The 26,275-nt window shown below is 41.0% G+C and overlaps 1 protein-coding gene across 5 annotated transcripts; it reads left to right on the top strand.

Annotated features, from left to right (window-relative positions):
• OTUB2 (OTU deubiquitinase, ubiquitin aldehyde binding 2) lies at positions 1-26,042 on the top strand. Of its 5 annotated transcripts, none has more exons than XR_012680330.1 (14): positions 1-196; positions 3,502-3,547; positions 5,103-5,279; positions 5,926-6,083; positions 7,077-7,159; positions 8,392-8,564; positions 11,803-11,913; positions 12,320-12,436; positions 12,530-12,676; positions 20,571-20,666; positions 21,095-21,213; positions 22,580-22,664; positions 23,342-23,528; positions 24,790-24,889. XR_012680330.1 is itself a non-coding variant. In XM_075193441.1 (14 exons), exons 1-14 carry the CDS (start codon positions 90-92, stop codon positions 25,003-25,005), a joined length of 1,830 nt encoding a protein of 609 aa, XP_075049542.1. In that variant the 5' UTR covers positions 1-89; the 3' UTR covers positions 25,006-26,042. The 5 variants fall into 5 exon arrangements, 4 of the variants coding, with proteins under 4 accessions (XP_075049542.1, XP_075049543.1, XP_075049544.1 ...); XM_075193441.1 differs by having other exon boundaries at positions 23,334-23,528; positions 24,790-26,042; XM_075193442.1 differs by lacking the exon at positions 22,580-22,664 and having other exon boundaries at positions 24,790-26,042.
• Positions 26,043-26,275: the final 233 nt, after the last annotated feature.

Raw genomic sequence — 26,275 nt, 5'->3', positions numbered from 1 at the left:
CCCAGATCCCGCTGCCCGGTGCGGGGATAGTACTATGGGGGGATTCTAGTGCTGGAACTTTTCATGGTTCCCCCAACGAGCCCCTCAGTATGACGGACCTGGAGCAGCTGCTCCCCACTAGGGGACACCCTAAATATGAGCTGAACCTGGACATCAGGAAGAGGAACGTGTTTGTCACCCAACTTGAGGAGGGCAGGTGGGTCACAGATTAACCCTTACTGTGCATTGCAGGAGTTTAGTGAGTCCTGAGGGAACAAGCAGAGCTGATAACTGCAGATAAAACTTTACAAGCAGAGTTTTACCCCCTGTCCTGGTTCTTCCATAGTAATAGTATCTTTCAATTTGTCTTTTTTTTAATTAACAGATAATTTCCATTGTACAGTCCTTATGATTCTGTTCATAGATAAGTGTGGGGGAGGGAGAGTGCCCAGAATCCCCTCTGTAGACCAGAATTACTAATAGAAATATAAGGAAAAACTTTGCACTGATATTTATAGCACTGGACCTACTCCTTTTTGTAAGTAATTTTATTTATTAATTGTATAGCACCAATCATATTACACATTACAGAGAACTCACTCACATCAGTCCCTGCCCCATTGGAGCCTACAGGCTAAATTCCCCAGGGCCGTAACAATGGCTGTGCGACAGGGGCGACCACCAAGGGCGCAACGCTGAAGGGGGGCGCAATTTAGGAATATTTTAGGTTCATTTGATTAAAATTGAGTGCTAGGGGGCGGCATTTGTCTTTCTCGCCCCAGGTGCTAGAATTCTAAGTTACGGCTCTGAAATTCCCTAACACACACACATCGAGATAGACTGAGGGCAATTTAATAGCAGCCAATTAACCTACTAAATTGTTTTTGGAGTTTTATTGATTGCTGTATATACTGTATGTGATATTTGTAGAGTATGTTCAGGCAATATTAATGTTTTGGCCTCAGGAGGGTGGAACTGCATGAAAAGAGCTGCAGGTCCAGGTGGAATCCATACCCACAACACTCAGACTTACGTGGGAACTTGATATACTGGTAATGTACATGCCTGAGGGAGATCTCCAGTATCCGATGTCCAGGCACTTATAGGACTTTGATTTATATCACATGACAGAAAGACGAACATATACTCTGATGAAACTCTCCTGATTGTTCCTAGGGGACATTCCCTCTTTCAGCCACAAATCTCCCTACTACCGCTACCTTGTCTTAAAGCTCCCTCTTGTTGTTTAATGTATAGATCAATCAATCACCAACACCAACCCATAGGCTTCAAAACATGATTTTCTGGCTTTAAATGTAATAATAATAATAATATAACGCCTATTATCAGGCCTGCTCTACATTGCAAATTGCCTACTGCACAATCAGGATTATGAAAAAAAGCACTGTGTTATATACACATCATTGTAAATTAAAACGAAAAACAAACATATCCTTCCGTACGAGAGGCTGTATTCTGGAAAATAATTAAATACCAGTTTGATGAGTAGATTGAACATTTCCTACAGGTTGTTAGAGGAAAGGGGCGTTCTAACGTAGGCTGAGTACGGTAAGGGCATGTTTGCGCAACTGCGAACAGATGCAGACTGGGACACAGACGCATATACAAGTCCAAGCTGTGTTTTTTGTGGGTGGTCGAGGACAGGGGCATATAGCGGATGATGGTGATTACGGTCGTCAGCAGTAGTGAACTGCTTGTTATTGGCTGTTTGCAAATGCTGCGCTGATGCTGATTGGTGCTTTCTTCGTTGCGTAAGTGTATGTGACAGAAGTCGGGCACATGTTCTACGGGTGCAGACTTACACATATTTTTCCATAGTTGCAACTTTGCATAATATGCCCGTAATTGGCTTTTATAGTGAATGCAATTTGTGCCTGCGATTTGGGGGCGCCAGTTGCGACCAACTCTGCATCAGCCCTTATATGTGCACAATTTCAACTTCAAGGGTTACCCTCCCAGGGACTGGCTGGCAAATTTTAGCCCGGGGTGGGGTTGGGGACTCGACTCAGCAGCATATTAGGAACATTTTCAAGGATAAACTTGCATGTTGCCCAGAGACTCAGCCCAAGTTAGCTCACTATGGGACCAGCCCGGGGGGACAGATGCCCCCCTGTCTCTCAGCCCAGCCAGCCCAGACCAGAACCCACCAATACAATTCACATGAAGATGTGCAAAAATCTGTGCACACCCGCAGAACATGATACACTAGGGTGGTATTCAATTGTCAGCCAGTTGTTTTCCCGCAGCGTTAAAAAAAAGAAAATCTCCCGCGGGTTTTTAACTGCAATACTGACCGTTTTTAGCTAGTGCAGCGCGAAAACTTGTGCAATGCAATTGAAAAAGAGGGAACGCTGCCCCCGCGCGTTAAGCAATGTGTTTGCAAGTTTTTAGGGGAGTTTTAACGCGGTCATGTATAACACAAAAAAAAGGTTTTGCATACATTTCCATACATTAGTTGAATTACACATTGATAATATCTACATTACAGTACTTTCTTTAGCATATTTTTTAATTGAACTATTTTTTTTACCATACAGTCATCTATACCATGTCAAACCACATTACTACATTCATATTTGAACCAAAAACATATATAAATATAATTAATTTGTGATTTATTTAATTTTTTTATGTCTATTTTATTTCATTCTTTTTTCAAAAGAAAATCAACTTACACATGTTAGGCATTAGTGATAAACATAAGTTTAACTTTTTTTCACATTATTACATGATTTAAAATACTTTTCAGAGGTGTTTTATTTTTAACACACCCCAAAGAGGTGCGAGATAAAACAGCATATTGGCCTGTTTAAAGTGCCGCGTTAAAAAACAATTGAATAGCTTTTAACGCGGCTGCCTCTCGCACACCCTATACTTTCAATAGACCGTCTACTGGAGCGCGAGAGGACCGTTTCATGAAAAAAACCTAAACGTTAAAAATTAAATTGAATCGCGGGTAAAGTTAACCTGCTCGAAAATGAGCGTTAAAATGACTTAACGCGGTCAAAAAATAAAACTCGCTGACAATTGAATACCCTCCTACGAGGATGATATAATTTTATTATAAAAATAATTCCTCACCACTGCTTTGGGAGATGTACAGTTATGACCTCTGTATTCATATGTTGCACTAATAAATATTATTAAAATAAACAAATAAACAGATTCAAGCAAAATTAAATTGTTGCGATTTGTCATTGTTACAATGTTCCTCTGTTAAAATGCAGACAGTTGATTGACGACTGTGCAATGAAATCACAGGCTGTGGTAGCCAAATGACCTTTTAATATGGCACAAAAGTCAGGGGCATCTCAGGCCAACCTGCCTTAAATAACAAGATCTTAGTTTCATGGCTCGGACTTAGTGAACGCTGGTGCCATGCCCAGTCAGTGTGAAGAAAACAAAAACAAACTAGATTTCGGGTGGGCTGGGTGGCAGACTGCAAATGCCTGGTGCTGAACTCTCCAGATTTACTCTGAAGCTGTCACTTTCTTTTTACAGAGATGAAGAGGAAGAAAACATCACACAAATCCCTATAATAAAGGAGGTGAGTTTATGTGCCTGTTTTATGATGTTTACAGTTATCATATTAATTCATAATTAGCATGTAGCGGTGTTTCTGGAAAGGTTCTTTGTTATCTGATATTTGCTACTAATTTTAAAAATATTTGTAAAGTAGAAATGTAAACGGGTCAGTGGCAGATTATAATAAGAGGGCTTGAAAGGTTGCGAGAATTCCTAGATCTTCCCTCATTTGAATTCAGAGATGAAATTTGACCTTGACCAGAGATCTTGTGACCTTGGGGTACGGGGCTTGCTGTATATTTCAGTGAAGTAGATGAGATTTTCTTGCTGTTTATGCAAATACTTTCCTATTCTCCCAACTTCCTCTCCGGAATCTAAGGGAGGGAAGGTCCAAAGAGCTGCCCATACACAGACATATCCAGTTACTTAGCATGAGCACTGAAGATCTGGATCAATGTTCAATTTGGGCACCAAGATATGTAACCAACTCTGACAGATCCTATAGGGCCCAATTATCTCATCCATCTGATGAGCGCACCGGCTGGCAGACTGTGCACAGAATTTGTGCTGGTCCTGATCATTGTTGGTACATCCACATCAGATGTTGATTGGGCATGATGGTTGCCTTGGGCCAAACATACAGTGATTTTGGTGAATGTGTCTGAAAAAGAACAACCAAATTGGCGAACTGAATGGCAGCGTGTATGAGCATCTATTTACTTGGGGGGAAATCAATTCAGCTCACGGTCCCGTAGGAGCACACTGCGGCTGCGCACACACTTCTGGATGTTGCGGTACCCGGAACATTGCTAATTTTTTTTCTTGCATCTCTACGAGGTGCGAGGAAAAATCATTGATGTTTCGTGTGCCTCATTGCCTGAGTCTCCGATAGGACATTGTGAAGAACTGAATCGGCCCCTTGGAGTGAAAGTCTTGTGTGTTCTGGAGAAAATATTAACTCAAAAGTGGTTCTGTTTTGGTGAACAGTGCCCAAAGAGATGGCTAATGTACTATACCGTGTTAGTTCATTATAGTATCTCATTTTAAATATGCATGTGATGCTAATATATCTATAAACTCTTGTAAATAACACCTATAAACAGTGAGTTCTGATGTCATCGTTTATAACTGATGAGCTCTTATATCATCACTTTAGTGTTCATTAGGAAAACTTGTGTATTATAGGAAATAATCCCAACTTTCTGTAAATTATTGGGGATATTAGAAGTCACTTTAGATTAGTGTGACCTGTATTAAAGCTCTCATCCTGTGGTCTTGTGCCTTGATATGGTCACACACCACAGACTTCCCTGGTGACTTTATAATGTTATACTTTACATTACCTAATAATGAGCTAAAGGTGTCAGTGGGGTGCTGTGAAGCCGGAATTTAGGAACTAAAAAGGAGATGAGAGAAGGAAATTATAAAGACAGTTTTAAGAGAGAGAGGATGTTACAGTGTCGTGGTCCTAAAAAGTGGTGGAGTCGTTTAGATATGAACAGCTCCGGCCTATTGGTGTTTGTAACAATGTAATGCGTTGTCAGCTGAAATGTTCTTGTTTTCTCTTTTATTATGAGGCCGCTGGTAAGCTATTGGACAGCAGCAAAAACACTCTGCAGAAGACGCTGGTTTTGAAAAAAGAGGTGGAGTATGACCGCGTCAGCCAGGAACTGGTTAACAAGAGGGATGAGGTTGCTGAGCGGATGGGGGTGCTGGATGCGCGGAAGGAGGAGTTTGCACTTAAACAGAAAGACGTAAGCAGGACCGTCGTGGGTTTAGAGTTAGGATATAATGGCTTAACTCAGTGCTTATTGCAAAATGTAAAACAGGCACAGCACAAATTCAACTTTGTTCCTACCACGCTCCTCGATTTGTACAAGTTCGCCTAGTTATCTACCAAAGAGCATGGTTCTATGGAGCAAGATGGATACTGTCTTGTTACAATAAAGCAGTGTTGGCTAACCTGTGACACTCCAGGTGTTGTGAAACTACAAGTCCCAGCATGCTTTGCCAATATATAGTAGCTTATTGCTGGAAGGGTATGCTGGGACTTGTAGTTTCACAACACCTGGAGTGTCACAGGTTAGCCAACACTGCACTAGAGGAATGCTGTTAAATCTGTTTATTCCCTTTCATACTGGTGCCACCAGCTTTAGGCTGAGAATATCAGCAGATAAGAGAGGAGAAAATTATGGAATAATTAAAAAAGTAATGATTTCTGGAATATAAGCATGATAAATGATACTGCGTCTACACGTATGCTTGGCACAGACACTATATTTTATGTAATAAACAATTGTATAAAAGAAACACGGGTGTAATAGTGTTTTTTGGGGGGGAGGGAGGGGGGGGTTTGTAACGGCCTTTCTCATTTCTATATTTCTTTGCCATTGTCCACAGTACTCCGAAAAAGCAATAAAGTTTGAGAAGTTCTTGAAGGACAGCGACGCCAAGAGGAGGCGGGCGATAGTGAAATGGCAGGCAGAGTCGCGGCAAAATGAGTTTCGCCAAATAGAGATCGATGAGCTGGCAAAACAGCTTGAAGAGAAGCGAATCAGGTGTGGATCAACGCATTTCGCAATTTGGGGGCACATTGTAGATGCACTTTCCTTAATGGAATAAAAAACTACAAATACTCAAATTGACATGTCACGTGTTATAATCATACCCATATCCCCTCACTCTATTAATTAATTTAAGCCAAAATGAGACTAAACTGAGTAGTATTTTCTGGATAAAAAAATTAAAGTTGAATATAATGAAAGTAGAGGTACCGTTGCGGTGGGAAGTTGGACATTTAGACAATGTGTCTCGTTAGATTTTTCCACCTTTCCGCAAACCTGGGCGCACTTCTAGTTTGAGGAGGGGTCTCATGATACCGGAAATTAGACATGAACCTTGGACTGCACTGGGCGGAGCACCTAAGTGCACAACTAAAGCCAAACCAAGCAATTGGTTTGAATAATGTGGAGCTCAATCTCCATTTCCACTTTATTCAGTTAGCTGGCGAGGACCGCATAACATAGAGCAGGGTTCCCCCATATGTCCTGGGCAATGTGCAAATCTGAGCCTTTGGGGTATATTTACTAAAATGTGGGTTTGGAAAAGTGGAGACGTTGCCTATAGCAACCAATCAGATTCTAGCTGTCATTTATTTAGTGCATTCTACAAAATGACAGCTAGAATCTGATTGGTTGCTATAGGCAACATCTCCAATTTTTCAAAACCACAATTTAGTAAATCTAGCCCTTTGTCTCTATATATGATGGCTTATGGATCCTTGTAGACCACAGATTGCTGTTCCCAGGTCAGAGCTTGCAGTAGGGACATCCTCCGTACACTCCTCACCAGCTCTATAGGAGGAAGTTGACTTGTAATGGCCAGGAGAACTGTGGGTCTCACCAGAGATTAGTGACCCCCGAACATGAGTTTTATCATCACCTACCTTCACCCCAGAACTTAGTGCTGGGCTTTAGTCCCTCAGCTGTACATATTGTTATGTATTAGGTAAGACGTCTGAGAAATAACCCATTGTCTCCATTGATTCACAGACAGCAGCGTTTACATGTAAGGGTGAAGAAACACAAAATCTATGACGATTTCCTATTGCAGATGGTTGAGAAAGTCCCAGACAGTAAGTGACTGGTGATCTTGTGTCTGTTTCCTGCTACTTGTGATCTAGTAAACGCTCCTAAAGTTCTGGTCTAATAATACTGTTGTTTCTTCTTATTATTATTAACTGAGATCTGACACGTGAGAATTCTCTGACCTCCGTCTCCCAGGTTTTCTTCGTTCCATTACTTGAAACATTTTAATCACCTGAGTTTTGTCTGTGTTACAAGACTGGAGGTGCAGACAGATTTTGATCACACTAAAGTCCAAAACCAATAACCTTATGGCTAATGTGTTTACACTCACTGCGTCCTTCTGCATAGTGCTGTCCGGTGTGTCCGGGCTGGTCACACTGTAGCAGGGAAAGTCACAGTCATAAACTGCATGCTCCTCTCCCCCAAGAGACTTCCAGCCTGTGCTGAAAAATGTTTGTGCTTCCTGGAATCTCTGGGCTTTGTGTACGGTGTAATGTAAAAATAAATTGAGACCCTGGGGCAGTGGAGGCTTCTTTGGCCTCTTCCACTCCCCAAGCTGCTAGCACATCCCCAGCAAAGGGTGGTTCCTAGTGACTGGATAGGCTGCATTCTCAGTGATGTCACTGGTTCCTAGTGACTGGATAGGCTGCATTCTCAGTGATGTCACTGGTTCCTAGTGACTGGATAGGCTGCATTCTCAGTGATGTCACTGGTACCTAGTGAATGGATAGGCTGCATTCTCAGTGATGTCACTGGCTCCTAGTGAATGGATAGGCTGCATTCTCAGTGATGTCACTGGCTCCTAGTGAATGGATAGGCTGCATTCTCAGTGATGTCACTGGTACCTAGTGAGTGGATAGGCTGCATTCTCAGTGATGTCACTGGTTCCTAGTGAATGGATAGGCTGCATTCTCAGTGATGTCACTGGTTCCTAGTGAATGGATAGGCTGCATTCTCAGTGATGTCACTGGCTCCTAGTGAACGGATAGGCTGCATTCTCAGTGATGTCACTGGTTCCTAGTGAATGGATAGGCTACATTCTAAGTGATGTCACTGGTTCCTAGTGAGTGGATAGGCTGCATTCTCAGTGATGTCACTGGTTCCTAGTGAATGGATAGGCTGCATTCTCAGTGATGTCACTGGTTCCTAGTGAATGGATAGGCTGCATTCTCAGTGATGTCACTGGTTCCTAGTGAATGGATAGGCTGCACTCTCACATAAAGCAATGTGTTGCTGTTGTATGTAGATAAAGCTGTTTTTCTCCTGATCCTCTTTGTAGATTACTTGGAATACGGAGTAGACACCCCGGTGAAGGCCATCATAAGACGCTATGAGGCGCTGTCAATTACAAATGAGAATTTAGTGAATAACCTGACTGTTCTCGCTGATGAGCTGGAGAGTGCTCAGCACAGACTGGACGCCATGAAGAGAGAACACGACACGTCAAAGCTGGTAATTACGCCGTCCAATCACATGTGGCTAAACTCGGAGGTTGTTTGTATATTTATGTGCATTAGTTATCACTGGAATTCACCTGTCTACATCAATTACCATTTCTATAACATTGTATATATTATCATAGCTGTTTGTACCAGAAATGTTTAATTTGCTATGAGACTCCTTAATGCCAGTAGGAATATTATATGGAGGAGACAGATTTATCAGGCATTCTAGCGGTGTAAAAAGACGGGTCGTCTGTGCCAGTGTAGCTTTGAAACGGTGATTGAAAAGGGAAGTGTAATGTCTGTTTTATGCCTATTAGTCCTTAATAGGTCCTCAGCGATCCTAAGAGAGGAAACTCGCTATGGAAACTGCTTGTTTTGGGGCAGCACAGTGGCTCAGTGGTTAGCACTTCTGCCTCTCAGCACTGGGGTCATGAGTTCAATTCCCGACCATGGCCTTATCTGTGTGGAGTTTGTATGTTCTCCCCGTGTTTGCGTGGGTTTCCTCCAGGTGCTCCGGTTTCCTCCCACATTCCAAAAACATACTGGTAGGTTAATTGGCTGCTATCAAAATTGACCCTAGTGTGTGTATGTCTGTCTGTGTGTGTCTGTCTGTGTGTGTGTGTGTGTGTGTATGTTAGGGAATTTAGACTGTAAGCCCCAATGGGGCAGGGACTGATGTGAGTGAGTTCTCTGTACAGTGGTGCGGAATCAGTGGCGCTATATAAATAAATGGTGATGATGATGTTTTGTAACTTTGCAATGTGCTCTGTCATACAGGTGATTTTTAATCACTGTGTATTGTGATGATCTCCTTCCGTTGCTGAATGCTGCAATTTAATCTCCCTGTGTGAGTTTCCAGCAGTTCATTTCATCCGTACAGTTTAATATAAGATATTATATTAAAGGTTTCTTCTTGCTTTCTTTGGGCGATTACTCTAATATCACAAAATTTCAATGAATTGCGCAGTTTTTTTCTTAAAAGGTAACTCTACTCAAAAATGATGTTGCGTAATTAAAGTCGTTAGGCTTGGTTGCAACTTACTAATAACTCCAGATACTTCAATAATTGTGTCACTATATAAATAAATGATGATAATGAAAGTGGAGTTAGCGTAAATTACTAATGCCCTTGGTAAATGAGGTCCAACATATTCCTACCTCCCTAAGATGTCAGAAATTAGATTGCAGGTTTGCCATACCTGATACAACATTTGTGGTGGTACAGGAATGAATGTGATATAATTATTGCAGCGAGTAGGAAGAAGGAAGTTGTTTGTTTCTTTAGAATTCTGCCAGACAAATTGAGCAATCGTCTCTCTGTACCAGCTGGGACACAATTACAGGATTACCAGACGTTTGCTTGGAGCGGGGCACTTGGTGTTTCCAATTTACAATAGATGATTGTATACTAAAATAACTGAATATACGAAACACAGTAACAGACAAAACAATAAGGAATTGAAACAGTTTTCGTTCTTTGCTAATCTCCGTCTGCTGGTAGCTGCTGGTTAAACCATGACACAATGTGACATTAAGTAATATATCAGTGAGAGTGTGGCATATTTGTAAGGAGTAGAATTTTGACTTGAAGGGAAGGGAGTTTGTAATGTTCTCCCCATGTTTGCGTGGGTTTCCTCCGGGTGCTCCGGTTTCCTCCCACACTCCAAACACATACTGGTAGGTTAAGTGGCTGCTATCAAATTGACCTTAGTCTCTGTGTGTGTGTATGTTAGGGAATTTAGACTGTAAGCTCCAATGGGGCAGGGACTGATGTGAATGAGTTCTCTGTACAGCGCTGTGGAATTAATGGCGATATATAAATAAATAGCTGATGATGATGATGAGGTCATGGCCAGTATTCTCATATTCTTTTAGTTCTCAGTGACTTTATCGTCTGCTTTCTGAACTGAAGATTGGTTCGGTCCACAAAATGTCTACCTCCAATGGTGATGATGATGGTGAAGGGATGAGTTCACCTTTGGAACATTGTTAGGGGTTAAATGTGCAAAATAGATTATAAGGATCTGTTTTACCAGTATGACCCCGATCCGATATCTAATCATTTGTTAGATACACCATGTGTGGTGTATGTGTCGTGGTGTATCTAACAAACGTATCTTCAATGGGTCAGGCATAAGGAGAGGACTGAGTCACCTGTATATCATCCGGCAAATGTCATGATGTGTGTTTGATACACTCTCTAGCGGAATGTATCTAACAAACAATTAGTGATAGGATAGGTTCTATATTTGCAAAAAAAGAGGATGCAGATCCAATTACCCCCCCCCCCCCCCTCCAAAAGAAAAAATAATCAGCATGCATCAATGATTAATTTCAGCTGAGATTACTAAAAGTAATTTGATAAAACGTGTAGCACCCCGTGTCACAGTTTAAATGGGTCATTTCTTTTAGTACTTCATCAACAACATAACATTGGTGGTTGATAAAGTGGAATCACATTATGGCAGTTGCTTATAATTATATTTCTATAATTATATTGTCTACAGATCTGACTAAAGAGTAAACTTCTCCATCTAACCAAAAAGGAAACTGCACTGCCACCAATATGGGCAACGCAGCCAATGACCTCGGACTTTCAGGAACTTGCGATAAGAATATACCGATATACTGGCCATTATCACAGCCCTCTGTTACTTCTCTCCTTCGTTTGGTGTGGCTGTTTCCAGTGGATGTACAGGCTGATGCTGTTACCTATGAGACTATGCGCTGACCCAGCATGTATTAAGGGCCACCTTCCAGCATAGTGCTCTGTCTCATATATGAGTACTGAGGGCTGAGGGAAATAAATATTTAATACAATCAATTAATACTTTGGTGAGAAATAAAACAGATCCCATTGGTGTCAGAATCACAAGGAGACAAGCTGAGAGTCACTATCTCCAGTATAGAATATTTAGAATGAGGTGAACATATGATCCCATAGATTTACCCAGTAGCCCATCCGCCCTCCATCTATCAATGCTATGAGACACGTCTGCTGCCCACAGTAAGTGACAGTTGTTTAACTTATGGATGATTGACAGGTCTTGTAAACAGAGTTTCTGCAGAGGAAAGAAGGATACAAGCTTTAATTAAAGTCCCCAGCAGTCATATTTGCAGAAAGTCCTCACATACAGGGGGCAGATCTTCTTCTGGAGATCTTGAGAGGCGTGTTAGCTCCTAAGTTTGAACTACATTTCCCATAATGCTCTGTCTGACGTCACGTGTCTGTCTGGGTTCTGCAGATGATGACCAGTGAACTGTCTCAGCTGCAGCTGGAATATGACAAATTACAGGAGAAAAATAAACAGCTGGAATTAAGCTTCAACCTGGAGAAAAGCCAGTTCCGGAACCAGGTAAGTGCGGGCAGTGCTGTGGGGAGGTGGGAGGGGGGTGCAGCAGGAGCATCAATTGATTGTAACATTGTTAATGACCCCTGGTTCAAAATACAAAAGCCTCAGCCCCCCCCCCCCCCCCTACAACCTTCTACCACTAACAACACCCACCGTACACAGACAACATATATCTGGTCTCTCCCAAATCTGCCCCCTTGTGGTGGTCCCAATTAAAATAAATGCACCCCTTACATTGCAGTATATATTTTTTTTATTTATATTTGTAAAGCGCTACGGAATATGTTGGCGCTATATAAATAAATGATGATGATGATGATGATGATGATTTATATTTAAGTCTACCAGTGTGGGAATGACCGATTTGCTGTAAATTTTATCCCTATTTCTGCTCCTTGCACCTCTCCAGAGCGTTGAAATTGGCAGTTTGTTGCTGGCGGTGATTAATCTGGCCGATCAGTGTCAAATGAAGCATCACGGGCCTCTAGCGGAAGCAGAACTTGGCCAAAAGTTGGATATGATCAAGGTAGATGTCACATTTTCTGATGTTAAAATTTTATTTTCAATATTTGAAAAAAAAAAAAGACATTTTCTAACAGTTTTCTGTATATATTAACAGGAATATATTCTGGAGAAAATACAAATAGAAAAACTGGCCAAGAATCCGTATGAGGAAATACAGGGTACAGAGGAACATGTACTTAAGCAGACAAAGATGAGCAATAAGGAATCTAAGAAAATAATCCCTTCCAATAAGAACGTACAGGTGACTGGAAACAAGCGCTGAGGGGTAGATTTACTCCAGCTTCTAAAACGGAAAAGTGACGGTGTTGCCCATAGCAACCAATCAGATTCCAGCTTTCATTTTCCAGACTGTCCTAGATAAATGATAGCTGGATTCTGATTGGTTGCAATGGGCAACACCTCCACTTTTCCTATTTAGAAGCTGTAGTGTATCTACCCAGATGTGTCCAATGATGGATCGAGCATGTGACACCCAACCAGAATCCACTTCCGAAAAATCTGAGGGACACACAAACCCTGGCACTGTCTCAGGAGATTTTTTGCGACCATTTTGTAGAACTGAAAAACGTCCTTTTACACCCTCCCTGACCTGGCAGCTCAACAGTTAAACTATCTATACATATTTTCTGTATGAGGTTTAATTGCACAGACTATTTCTTGGATGTGAGGATGTCAACCTTCAATCAGTATATTATTTTATGTGTTGCTCAATGCACACAGCCATATTTTTCTTCACAAGACCCAGACTTGCGCTCACTAACTACACTGGCTGCAAAAGTTTATGTTATGGATATGTTTTATTTTTACCTCTTTATTATTATTCTTTATATATACAGAGCCAAAATATTACACAGCTCTTTGCAGAGATAATATTTAATAATTCACATTAGTCCCGGCCGCAGTTGAGCTTACAATCTAATTTCGTTATATGCAAGTACACATACACACTAGAGCCAATTTGGTTAGAAGACAATTAATTGTAAGGAACACACAGTACATAAAGGGAGAACGTACAAACGTCACTTAAACACACAGATAATGAACTTTAATTGATAAAATGGATATTTCCTTATTTAAGGTGTGGCTGTCTCCTCCACACTCTGAAAGCAGCCATTTTGAAATGCCTCAGTGTTGCCACAGGTTCCTAGTGAATTGATAGGTTGCCCACAAAATGGCTGACTCTTCATGTCTGTGACAGGAATGTTTTACAAAGCAGTAATTTTTTATATTATTTTTACTTTAACCACCCGTCACATACCATAGAAAACAAAATTTAGAACAAGCTGCATTCAGGGTTTGTCATCCATTTTATAAAAGACAAGAGAATAAATAGCGAAGGCGCGTGATGTCACAGGCAGCATTTGTGCATTCGTCAATGAGCTTAAATGAATGCAAGTATTGATTGCTCACCCTGGTTTAAGACTTATTTTGCATCTAGTAAGTTTAAACGGGTCCGAGTGAATGTGTGAGAGAAACATAAATTGTGTGTAAAAATCTGAGATTGGGAGCAAAATTGTTTATTATTTTATAAAAGATGCGATCTAGTGAAATGAGCACCTGACTTTTCTGACAAGAAGCTGTTTTTGTTTTAACAACTTTCACTAAATAAATTAAGAAATTGTAGTAAAATAATATTTTGACTGTAAATATTTTGTGTTTAATTTAAATCAAATAAATATTTCATAAAAGACTTCGTAGTAGCGTAAACTGTACAATAATTCCACGACCTTCATTGCTTGATAGTTACAAGGTGCCAGTGAATTCTTACTTTTAGAAATATTTAGCTGAAAATTCTATGCAAGTCTTTAAAAAACATTGCAGGTGTTCATTTATTAATGGCTAATGTAACCCCCAAAACTAAAAACATAGAGTGGCATTCAATAAGTTAAATTTTAATTAAAAATATTAGTTATCTGGTGTCCGGCGTTCTATACATACAGGGAGTGAGAAAACACCTCTGGATTATAGCAGACATTGGGTTTAACAATGCTGGGTTGTACTGCGCTACAGGTTATGCTGGCGCTATATAAATGATGATGATGATGTTGAAATAATAGCTTGCAATGAAAAACATCTCCAGTTTTGCCAATGTATGGAATCTTTAACATATATTTTTGTGAGTGCTACAAGATGTGTTTTCAGCTTGCATTTCAGGTTTAGTGTCCATTTAAAGGGATTTCCCCACTTTCAGAGCATCTTCACAAAGTTTGCTGCCTCAGTGTTTTTAGACCTTTTTGTCAGATGTTGCTATGGTTTACTGGGTTAAAATTACAAGCATTTCATAAGTGTCAAAGGCTTTTATTGACAATTACATTAAGTTCATGCAAAGAGTCAATATTTGCAGTGTTGACCCTTCTTTTTGAAGACCTCTGCAATTCGCTCTGGCATGCTGTCAATCAACTTCTGGGCCACATACTGACTGATGGACGCCCATTCTTGCCTAATCAATGCTTGAAGTTTGTCAGAATTTGTGGGGTTTTGTTTGTCCACCGGCCTCTTGAAGATTGACCACAAGTTCTCATGGGATTAAGGTCTGGGGAGTTTCCTGGCCATAGACCCAAAATTTCAATGTTTTGATCCCTGAGTCACTTAGTTACCACTTTTGCCTTATGGCATGGTGCTCCATCATGCTGGAGAAGACATTGTTCATCACCAAACTGTTCTTGGATGGTTGGGAGAAGTTGCTCTTGGAGGATGTTTTGGTACCATTCTTTATTCATGGCTGTGTTCTTAGGCAAAACTGTGAGTGAGCCCACTCCCTTGGCTGAGAAGCAACCCCACACATGAATGGTCTCAGGATGCTTTACTGTTGGCATGACACAGGACTGATGGTAGCGCTCACCTTTCCTTCTGACCTGATGTCAGCTGGTCCTTTTGTGGCAGAGCTGAAATGCAGTGGAAATATTGTTTTTGGGATAAAGTTCATTGTCATGGCAAAGAGGGACTTTGAAATTAATTGCAATTCATCTGATCACTCTTCATAACATTCTGGAGTATATGCAAATTGTCATCATAAACACTGAAGCAGCAGACTTTGTGAAAAATAATATTTGTGTTATTCTCAAAACGTTTAGCCATGACTGTAGTACTACTATGAGGTTAATAAATGTATCAACTGGAGATATAGATCTCATAGAAGAGGTATAACAGTTGAAAATGGGGTAATTAATCTTAAATCACTGTATCAAAGGCATTTACATGTCCCTTTCTGCTAATGTTGTCAGTGTGAACAAGGTATAAAAATGACCCCTCCCTCTCTTGTATGGCCAAAATATAGATGCACTGTCGCTCTCTATGAATGCTTGTCAACCGTCAGTAAATTTACTTAAAACCTGTATAAAATTAGTCTTGACACCCTCTGACAATACTAAATTAGCAGCTAGATTATCATTCATTACACCAATATTTTGAGGATTGATTCCCTGGGTCCCTTTAATCTGTAGATCCTATTACTGTTATTTTCACTTTTATAAATTACAGGCATAATATATCTATTAAAAATGCTGTAAGCCAATACTTTTTATACAATTATCAGTAGTAAACATTTCAGGCTCCCTGATCTTACAGGGACTGGATGATAATCTCACCTCATGGTCAGATCGCAGTCTTAGATCTGTTGTATGTTTTGGGAGATAAACAACTTCTGATGCTTCCCAATTAGATGGTGAACAGATTCGCTGGTTATTAGGACATCACGCACTGTCATTTGTGGTCGGTTACGTAGGAAACAGCCGATGGTCAATTTTTCCCTCAGTTTTTCCAATAAATATGAAGCTACAAAACTTCAAATTCACCAAGGCTGCTAAACTTGTTTTTAATATTTTTCTGTTTATAGAAGATCACAGTAGTGTTATCTGTTCAGAAACATCTTTAACATAATATAATGGATCTGTCACCTGCACACAGTTTAAGCAGCTATGATGCGATTGAGCTAACATATATAACAATTAATGTAGCCTGTCATTCACTAGGATCCAATACCTCATCAATATCAATCAGCCATTGCTTAAATAAAAATTGTCATTAACAAATTGGTAGGCTGCATATCAGTTCAGCTGAATAAACGCTGCTTCTACCATGTGTAGATGACAGGTCTGTGCTAAAAACGAACTATAAACAAAATCGTATTGCAGTGTATTGAGAAATCTGTAGACAAGGATTTAATAACAAGTTCCAGGTCTAATTTTAGAAGCTGAACTGACCGTAGAGAGTGACCAGGTCTATTTGCACTAGATCTAGTTTCAGAAACTTTACTCAGCAGAAAATAATCTGGGGGGTAAATGTATCAAGCTGAGAGTTTTCCGGTGGGTTTGAAAAACCAATCAGATTCTAGTTATTTATTTAGTGCATTGTACAAAATGACAGCTAGAATCTGATTGGTTGCTATAGGCAACATCTCCACTTTTCAAACCCACCGTAAAACTCTCAGCTTGATACATTTACCCCACCCCCTGGGGGTAAATGTATGAAGCTCCGGGTTCTTCAACACCCACGAGTTTGGCGTCTCCAGTGCTTAAATTTAAAGCAGCGCTGCCTTGTAAAGGGAAACTTCCCTTTACAAGGCAGCGCTGCTTTAAATTTAAGCGCTGAAGACGCCGAACTCGCGGGTGTTGAAGAACCCAGAGCTTCATACATTTACCCCCTGGTCTTGAAAAGTTTGTGAACTATTTGGCTGGTGAGGTCATGGTGCCCTCTGGTGGATTTCTATAGTGCTACATGTTCTATGGAGCGATCAGTGCTGGTTCTCACTGTACTAGGAACGTTTGATAACAAACAAGTTTGAGTTCCATACATATGTACTAGACCATTGTTCTCAGTATATGTGTTCAGAATCACCTTCATGATCAGATGTAGTGTGCGCCTGAATAAACAACAATTTTCGTGTTTTAAGCTGTGTTGACTACTCAAGGAATACCATTTGTATTTGTAAATCTAACCAAGCAAATCTTACTATTTAATTTTTTTTACTAGGGGAAACCTTGAGGAATCACTTGAGCTTCACATAGGCCTTCCCTACTATCAGCACTACTAGAGCCAATGTAAATCTGATAGAATAGTAAATAATACAACAATTACTATTATATGCATTCTGTATGGATCTGTTCTGTTACACACTGATTACGGTCTCCCGTACATTTAAGAGGGTCTTTCTGCCGCCAGGGGAGGGCTGGCAGACTTTACCCCGGGGGGCAAGCACACAGCACTGGCCCATAAGTAGCGGCCCATCCTTAAAAGGTGGTTTTTGGTACAATAAAGTCATTGCCTGACTGCGAGTGAAGGGTTTACAAAACGCCTCAATTGTCAGCCCTGAACAGCAATCCTGAGATGTGCTTTGCAGTCATGTGCAGCTCCTCAGCACTGATTGCTCTTGCCAGAAAAAGTTCTTAGAAGAGATTTGCAGTATTGCAATGTGTTCCATCATCCCAGTATGCCAGCAGCTGAGGACCCTTTTTTAGAATTAAAAAATGCAACGGGTGGCAAATGTTTGCCAGTTTTGCCCACTGCAAAGCATCTGTGAAAAACAGCCCCATATACAGCACAAATACAGCTTCATCCTGCTGTGCACCTCCATCTGCAGAAATGCACCGAGATGTTTGGGGCACAAAAGTTTGTGCAGCAAAATTGCCAGATTTGCATAGAAACAGATGTTTGTACCGCGAGAGGGGAGAAGTTGGGGAGTTAAGGTGCTGCTATTTAGTTATGGAAGCGGCGCACCAGTGTGCCTGGGGTTATGGTTCAGGGTAGGGACTAGATTTTGTTTTACAGAGTGAGATTATTGTTGTGCAATAAAATAGTGGAGCTGGTGCATCTTTAGGCTGGTGATTGCAGGGCTGGTTACAAGTGCCAGTATACCCAAGCAGTTTACGGCTGCCAAGGCTTGCTGAGACCTGTAGTGCACCAGCAAAATATTTTTTTTCTCTCTATTAACTCTATTTACTCCACACCCATGGGTCTACTTTAAATAATGACTCCCACCAATATACAGTTTTAAGACATGTGGCATAAATTAAGTATAATTTACTTTTGCATTTTATCTCACTATTAAAAATGTACCTGTTATTTAATGTGTATAAATTAGCCATGAGTCCAAGCCTATCAATCATCGGCTAAGTCATGTCAGGATTCCACACCTTCCTCTAAAACAGTCCTGAAAAATTCCGTCAGTTCCCCCAATATCCACCTGTCAGTAACGCATTTACTTTATATAACTATATACCAAACTATATCTGATCAGGTCTGCAGAATGAGCTTCAAAAGGGATTTATTTCCACAGTGTGATCAGTTTGTTTCTTCATCTCCTATAGGAAAAAAAAACCTGAATATTTTACCACTAATTAATTCACACAGTGCATTGCCTGTGGGAAATAAGTGGGACAAGCAGAAACAAGCAAAAAAGTCCCTTTATCACCATGTGAAAAGGAGTCAGGTCTGGAGGTGAGCTGTTCACATTTTCTGCTGATTTGCAAATTACTCCAGTTACAAATTACACTTTTCCATGGACATTTCTGGATTGTTTTGTATTGTTCATGTTGTGTTGCTGTGATCTAGTTGTGTAACTTTTGGAATCTTGGTTTGCACGAGGCTCCGCCCCCTTTATGACGTAACTTACAGCTGGTCTCTACAGAGAAGTGGGCGTGGTATCTGTCAGAGGTGGGGTTTATATGAAAGGGGTGGAGCCAGGGAAGGGTTTGCTGCTGGTTTTTGCAGGAACAGGACGACGTTGGGCAGCCATGGTCAGTGCTGGGTGGGAGATTCATAGTGCATCTGATGTTAGATGAGCAATATTCTGCATTAATGTTTGTAGGAGTGTTCTGTTCCCTCTGGTAACAAAGTTATTATAGTGGAAACTATCAGAAACTTTTGCAGCTCATTGTTTACAAAACAATTGTTACATTATTATTATTGTAATATTGTGTCATGTTATGAGGATCGTGTCCAGTATAAATAATATTGTGAAATATTAATGTGATGCAGATATGAATGTGATACTTTGTTATAACTGAATGATTTATAGATTCTAGAGCTCACTGATCACCTAAGGACAGGGCAGTTACTAAGCAGCTCCTACATTGTGCACAGATGTGAAAAACAAAGCTTATCTGACAGGATCTCCTGTGCTATTTGCAGCCTGTGGAGACAGATTACAGGAGTTTTTACACCACATTATGCTTAAAGTACTCCAGCTATTGCACTTATTTGTGTATGGTCACTGGGTAATGCTGGTGGCTACTTACCCCCCCCCCCCCCTCCCTCCAACCAAACAATCTCCAACCCCCATTGGCCCAAATCATAAGTCCTAACAGATTTCCCTTTTTACTAGTTGTCAGTGGAGGAAATAGCTACAGCTGTAATCGGGGATCAGGGTTGCCCTAGGCACTATGAGAATATACACACTGACATGGCAATTCTGCCCCTACATACTTATTTTGTCCTATCTACCACCACCTCAATTATTTTAAGGGTGGGGGATGGGTGACTGGTAAATGCTAAGTACAAACACTATTAAAGTGAAGAGAGGGAAATTTAGTAAACTAATTATCTAATTCTGCGTGGCCCTAGGCTTGTGCCGTCTTTGCCTGACCCTCTGCAATTGTGCACTAAGTAAAGGCTCCCTGTCTATGAATAATTGTATCCAGAGATCAGAATCCTATAAAGATGTGGCTGAAAGGCAGAGAGATCAACTAGATTTACTTAGTAAATTCTGCAGGTGGACATGTACGGAGCATTAAGTTCTCTGAAGGTGAAAAAACCCTTTCAATGGAAAAGTGAAATCACGTTTGTTTGTCCTCTGTGTATGTCTCTAATGATACGATCCATGAAGACTATATGAAAGCACTTGTAATGCCACCTTATCGTAATGGTCATTAGAATTCTTTGTGAATTAAAGTCTTTTCAAATCACAGAAAGGGTTCATTGATGTCCAGTAGTTTGTTTGTCATTTAATATTACCCTCCCCCAGTCATGCCCCTTTCAGACACAACCGGAAGTGTCTAATGAGTTTGGAACCATTGATACTTATAGTGTATATTTTATTTTTATACTTAAAATCTTCTGGATTTATTTTTTCCTGCTCTGTAAAATGTATCCTGGAGGCTCCCGCCATACTCTGTAACCTGTTTGTGATTGATTCTCAGAGTGAGGATTCTTTTGACTTTGTATCGGAGAAATGTGATATTGTGGCATTCATCGAAGAGCAAGCTGGAGATCCGCTCTTTCAGAGGAAGCTGAAGGTAACTTATTTTATTTTTATTTTTTAGTAGGCTTTCTGAATATTTTAGACAGAATCATATCATCATTTATTTATATAACGCCACTAATTCCAAAGCGCTGTAGAGAGAACTCACTCACATCAGTCCCTGCCCCATTGGGGCTTACAGTCTAAATTCCCTAACATACACACACACAGACAGACACAGAGAGAGAATAGGGTCAATTTGATACAGTCAAATTGGTACAGCGGGAGGGGCGTGAAAACATTAATGACAATATTGTAGTATTTTGTTAGTTTAATGGCTTGACGTGATTTTATGTCTGTCTTGGTATCTATCATCGTCTCCAAAATGGCAGCTTAACCATTTCTCAGTTGTGTTTTTTTTTTTTTTGTTTTTTTGGTCCTGTGGTTCCCTTTTGTATATTTAATGTTTAATTTTCAATCCAGGATCTTCAGGCGACGTACTGTGCTGTTCGGAAGATTCGTTCTGATGGCAGCTGTTTCTATAGAGGTCTGGGCTTCGCTTATTTGGAGTCTTTGCTCGGTAAACCAGAGGAAATTGTCAGGTAAAATGTATGTTTATGTTAGTTATCAGGGGCGCACGGAGGATTGTCGGGGGGGGGGGTTTCTCCCCACCGACCGAAAAACCCCCAAAAAACACGAGAGCTGCTGCGCAGCTCCGTTTCGCCAGCGCTGTCCTATACAGCACCGCCGCGGACGCTTCTTTGACAGCGCCGCGGCTGCTGTATAGGACAGTGGCCACTTAGTGCAGGGGGGGGGGGGTTTCTAGAGACTCAGAAACCCCCCCTGCGTGCGCCACTGGTTATCTACTGGGAAAGCATGCTGGGGCTTGTAGTTTCACAACACCTGGAGTGTCACAGGTTAGCCAACACTGTATTAGAAGATAGTTGTTCCTATGGAGATGTATTTACTTGCTGAGATGAACAGGGGATTTTCCTTTTGTACTGCACAGGAAATCACTAACTATTATAAATGCAGAAGTCCTGATCTTTGTGTCTATTTGAATACACTATTCTAGTCCAAACAGCATTGTATCAAGGTTCTGTATTGGTCTAAAACGGTGCTAATCAAATTTCATGATGTGAGGGACTATAATTTGTTTTCCAGTATGACCAGGACCAATGTAGGGATTCCAACGGAGGGTCATTTAAAAAAATATATAAAATAAAAAAATTAAATCAGCACAACATATTACTTTAATTTAAATCTTGATGCATTAATAATATTTGTTTGTTTTTTATAAACCTTATCTTGTATGCAAAGTTGTAGCATATAATCACAGGGACACTTGACAACATTTTTTAAGCGATGCATGTCATTTTCTTTTGCTCAACTTCTCAGAGCATGCGTGGGGGGCGGCACCTGCATGGTTTGGGCTTTTCAGTTCTGGAAATTAAATTGGGGCTTCTCTGTGTATGCCCTTGAGCATAGTCGGAAGTGGAGAGTGGGGGACCTCTGGAGGCGATAGACCAGTACTGCAGGCCTGACAGCCGCTACTTGTCCTGCTCTGGCAACAAATTAAGTGCTGGAGCCAGACTTGGAGTATAACATTCACACTTATCTATCGTCAATAATAAATTAGTCCTAAAGAATGAGTGATTACAAAGGGCTGTATGCCACCTTGCATAAGTCTGTGTAAATGTATCCTATGCAGGATAGTCGCGGTATATACGGGTCATAAACAAATAATTGCAGATGGTTGTATACAAAATGTGGATGCAAACTGGTCAATGGAAATCTCATACGTGTCTCTACCTGTGTAACAATGATGTAAAGGACAAGATGGCTAAACACCTACATTACCACCAAGTCTGTTCATTCCACAAATCCGTATTAACTCCACGACCTGTTCTGCAGCGTGTAGTGAGGACCAGGTAGAACTGCACTGATCCCTGCTGTGCTTCCTCCTAGGTTTAGAGAGCGGTTAATCTGCAGCAGACACGAGCTTCTAGCGGCCGGGTTCCTGGATCACATATTTAGATATTACTATGAGACAGTAAGTTTCAGATAAGTCACATTACAGAGACAAAAGGAGTTGGATAATCTGGTAAAAAATGTAACTTTTCTTCTTTCAGTTCGGCATCTAAGCCGCAAACTGTGGCTGTCGTTCTGTTGTAGAACTACATGTCCCAGCATGTCATGTTTAACCAGAGCCTGGGTCCGGTAGTTCCACAACAGCTGAACAGGCACACGTTTATCTAGTCCAAGGATTGTGTAAACTGGACAATATATGAAATGATCTTATGTCTACTTGGCAGTATTGGGAAATGCTGGTATGGTTGTATTATAAGCAGTATCTGCAGGCTTTGTGCTATAGTTTTATGTTGCCCCGTTAGAACCAGAAGAGAGACGTCTGGTGCTTTAAGCTCCTTGTAACCCACTAGACCTGGCCGGGCAGCCTCTGGCTCTCCAGCTGTAAAGGTCCCAACATACCTTGTCAGCTATCACTTGTTGTAACACCTGGAGAGCCACAGTCTGCACTAGACACACAATTCACTTCCACCTGGGCTATATAATGCTCGTTCAGCCTTGGCAAACCTGGGTGCAGCTATACTGTGTCTTGGACAAACAACAAAACCTATCTGTTCATTTTTGTGCTCCAGTCTTGGGAAGTATTGTGAGGTTTGTTTTGTAAAAACATTTCAGTTAACTGAACTAATCTCAGTTTCTTAGCATTGTAGATTTGGCAGAGAAAGACTGTTCGGTTTCCAACCTATTGGCAGCGTTCAACCACCCCTACGTGTCGGACGGTGCCACGCAGTACCTGAGGCTGGTCACCTCCGCCTTCCTCAGGAACAGGGCTGAATTCTACCAACCGTTTGTAGAGGACGGGCTGCACATCTTGGACTTCTGCACTCAGGTCCTCTATATAATTACTGTATAGAATGCTTAATGTTTCTTTGTCACTAGATGTTCTGAAGAACAAAGAGAGAACGGAATCTTGTAGAATGTCGGCAAATTTGAGAAACATTCTAGTGCACCTGCTGTATACACACAAGTCAGTGATGGCTAACCTGTGACACTCCAGGTGTTGTGAAATTACAAGCCCCAGCATGCTTTGCCAGTAGATAACTAGCTGATAGCTGGCAGAGCATGCTGGGACTTGTAGTTTCACAACACCTGGAGTGTCACAGGTTAGCCGTCACTGCTCTAAGTACTACAGTGGTCTAACTCTTGTGGGTGGGGGTCCAGGCATTGCTAAGTCACCATATCCTGCATTAGACCTCCGTCCTTCCTCTGACACGCACATGTGACGGGCCACGTATGGAGAGCTCCTTCGCTCTGCTTATATCATAGCAGAGCGGAGGTCCCGGTAGGCTAGAGCTGGGGGGAGGGGGTCTGTTCTGCCCCTGCTTAGTGAAAGATATGAAAGTCTTTCTTGGTTATTTTAGCTGGATGTCATAGTCTATAGCAGACCTGGCCAACCTTTAGCTCTCCAGGTGTAAAACTACAAGCCCCAGCATGCTTTGCCACTAGATAGGCAGCTGATAGCTGGCAAGGCATTCTGGGAGTTGTAGCTTTACAACAGTTAGAGAGTCACAGGTTGACCAGACCTGTTCTATAATATACTTCGTACTAGTCAGCCGTCATGCCAGTAACGTATGCTAATGAGGTAAAATGCGTGGTGTTTAGATCAATGCCAGAAATTTAGTCCCTATTTAAGTGGAATGAAGTTAAGTGAAAAATAAAAAGTACACCAAGAAAGATCAAACACGGTATTCATTGTACTACATGTTCATTTGGTTTAAATTCCTTTTTGAATGTAATTCACCTTTATGGCTAATGTTTTAGAGTTTAAAGTCCATGACAGATTATTAGCTAATGCCTGACGGGATTTCCTATGCTCTCTACTGGCTGTTTAGAGATGTTCCAGTCCACACACTAAGGGGTATATTTACTAAACTGCAGGTTTGAAAGTGGAGATGTTACCTATAACAACCAATCAGATTCTAGCTGTCATTTTTGTAGAATGTACTAAATAAATGATAGCTGGAATCTGATTGGTCTTTTAAACCCGCCGGAAAACTCTCAGCTTGGTACACTTACCCCCTGGATCTCTAGTAACTAGTTAACATTGCAGTATAATGTCCATGTGATCAATGTAATGTCCATGTTTTCAGCATGTGGAGCCCATGACCACCGTATGTGACCACATTCAGATCATGGCCCTGACCCAAGCGCTGGACGTTCCCCTGCAGGTGGAATACGTGGACTCCTTGGACACGCCAGTAAACCACCACGTGTTTCCCGAGGGAGCTGCTCCCTCCATCTATATGCTGTACACACAGGATCATTACTCTCTGTTATACAGAGCACAGAGCCCGGAGGAGATATGACGTCACAGTATTATCCATGTTGGACACGTGTAATGTAAGTTGTGTTATTTGTCCTCTGACCTTAGATGCAGGTTGAGTTCGGTTTTTTTATATTTGAAATATTGTACAAAATAAACACGTTTTCAGAAATTCTTGTATTGTCCTTGTGACATCGGTTTTGTTCCTCAGACAGCTCCTCTCTTGGAGCCCTTTTACACGTACATGTGTGTTAGCAAAACATGTGCTTTAGTTAGAACAGAAAAACACGTGCACTTTATAAATGTGCATCTATCAATGCAATTAAGGATGTAGATATTTTTTTTGTTATAACCAGTGTCTTTGTAAAAGGAGGATTTTGGCATTTGTGCATGAAGAATATCATGGGCATGAATACATTCCAAGCCCTTTCACACATACTACATGTGTATATATACTTGTTAGATGGTGGCACGTGTATTGGTGGTGCACAGTTCTCCTCCATTAGTAGGAGATGTGGCACCTCATAGCTGCACTGTTTTGGTTTAGATCATAAGCTGCAGCCCACGCAGGTAATGGGGCATAAGACTAGATGTGAACAATGGGATGTCTCTTACTCCAGGAATGTTGAGTTTGGGAACAGGTCAACAAGAGATGTGATGCTGGGACTAGTTTAACACCTGCAGAGCCACAGGTTGTCCAGACCTGATCTAGTTGAACATATGATGGAACCTCTGGATGAGGGTGGGGGGGACTAACACTCATTTAGTAGATGTTTCCCTTGGTTTATTTTGTAGCATCATCAGAAATGTCAGTAACAAGCTATCTTGGATCGATTCTTAACAGTTTAGATAGTTTCCAAACTCTCAACCTAAACATACTCTTGTTCCACTTCTACACGACTCATTTCTTCCTTTTTCTACCCACTTTCACCTATCCTGCATAGATTTAAAGACATTAATGATATTTTAAGTTGCACCATATGAAACTGGTATGTGCTATTTTGACTGTTCAATGTGCTTTTGTTTTGCTGTTAAATCCTTATGCAATGAAATAAAAATAAACATCATTTTTTTTTTATATTGGGTCATCTTCGTCATTGCTGAAACTTTTTTTGGCGATTGTGCTGTGTGGTTTGCTGGTATAGGACTGGTACCACTTTGGTAGACACTTGCTTTTAGGTAGAAGTTGGTGCAGGCTTTAAGTGCTATGTTTAAGTCTTCTCTGGTTCATTCATAATTGCCGGTCATGAGTGCTTTAGTCGCCACCAGTACAGCTTGTATTTTGAAGAGCGCTCATGATTGTTATTCTTATG

The sequence above is a fragment of the Mixophyes fleayi genome, chromosome 12, assembly GCF_038048845.1.
Source record: "Mixophyes fleayi isolate aMixFle1 chromosome 12, aMixFle1.hap1, whole genome shotgun sequence".
Classification (NCBI taxonomy): domain Eukaryota; kingdom Metazoa; phylum Chordata; class Amphibia; order Anura; family Limnodynastidae; genus Mixophyes; species Mixophyes fleayi.
The sequence above is the reverse complement of the archived record's forward strand: the minus strand, read 5'-3'. Positions and strand labels throughout refer to the sequence as shown.

Excerpts from the sequence above, each read along its gene's own strand:
- OTUB2 (XM_075193441.1), top strand. The coding sequence starts at position 90 with ATGACGGACCTGGAGCAGCTGCTCCCCACTAGGGGACACCCTAAATAT. Across the intron at positions 6,084-7,076 it reads CTTGAAGAGAAGCGAATCAG|ACAGCAGCGTTTACATGTAA; the intron begins GTGTGGATCAAC and ends ATTGATTCACAG. Across the intron at positions 20,667-21,094 it reads TCTTTCAGAGGAAGCTGAAG|GATCTTCAGGCGACGTACTG; the intron begins GTAACTTATTTT and ends TTTTCAATCCAG.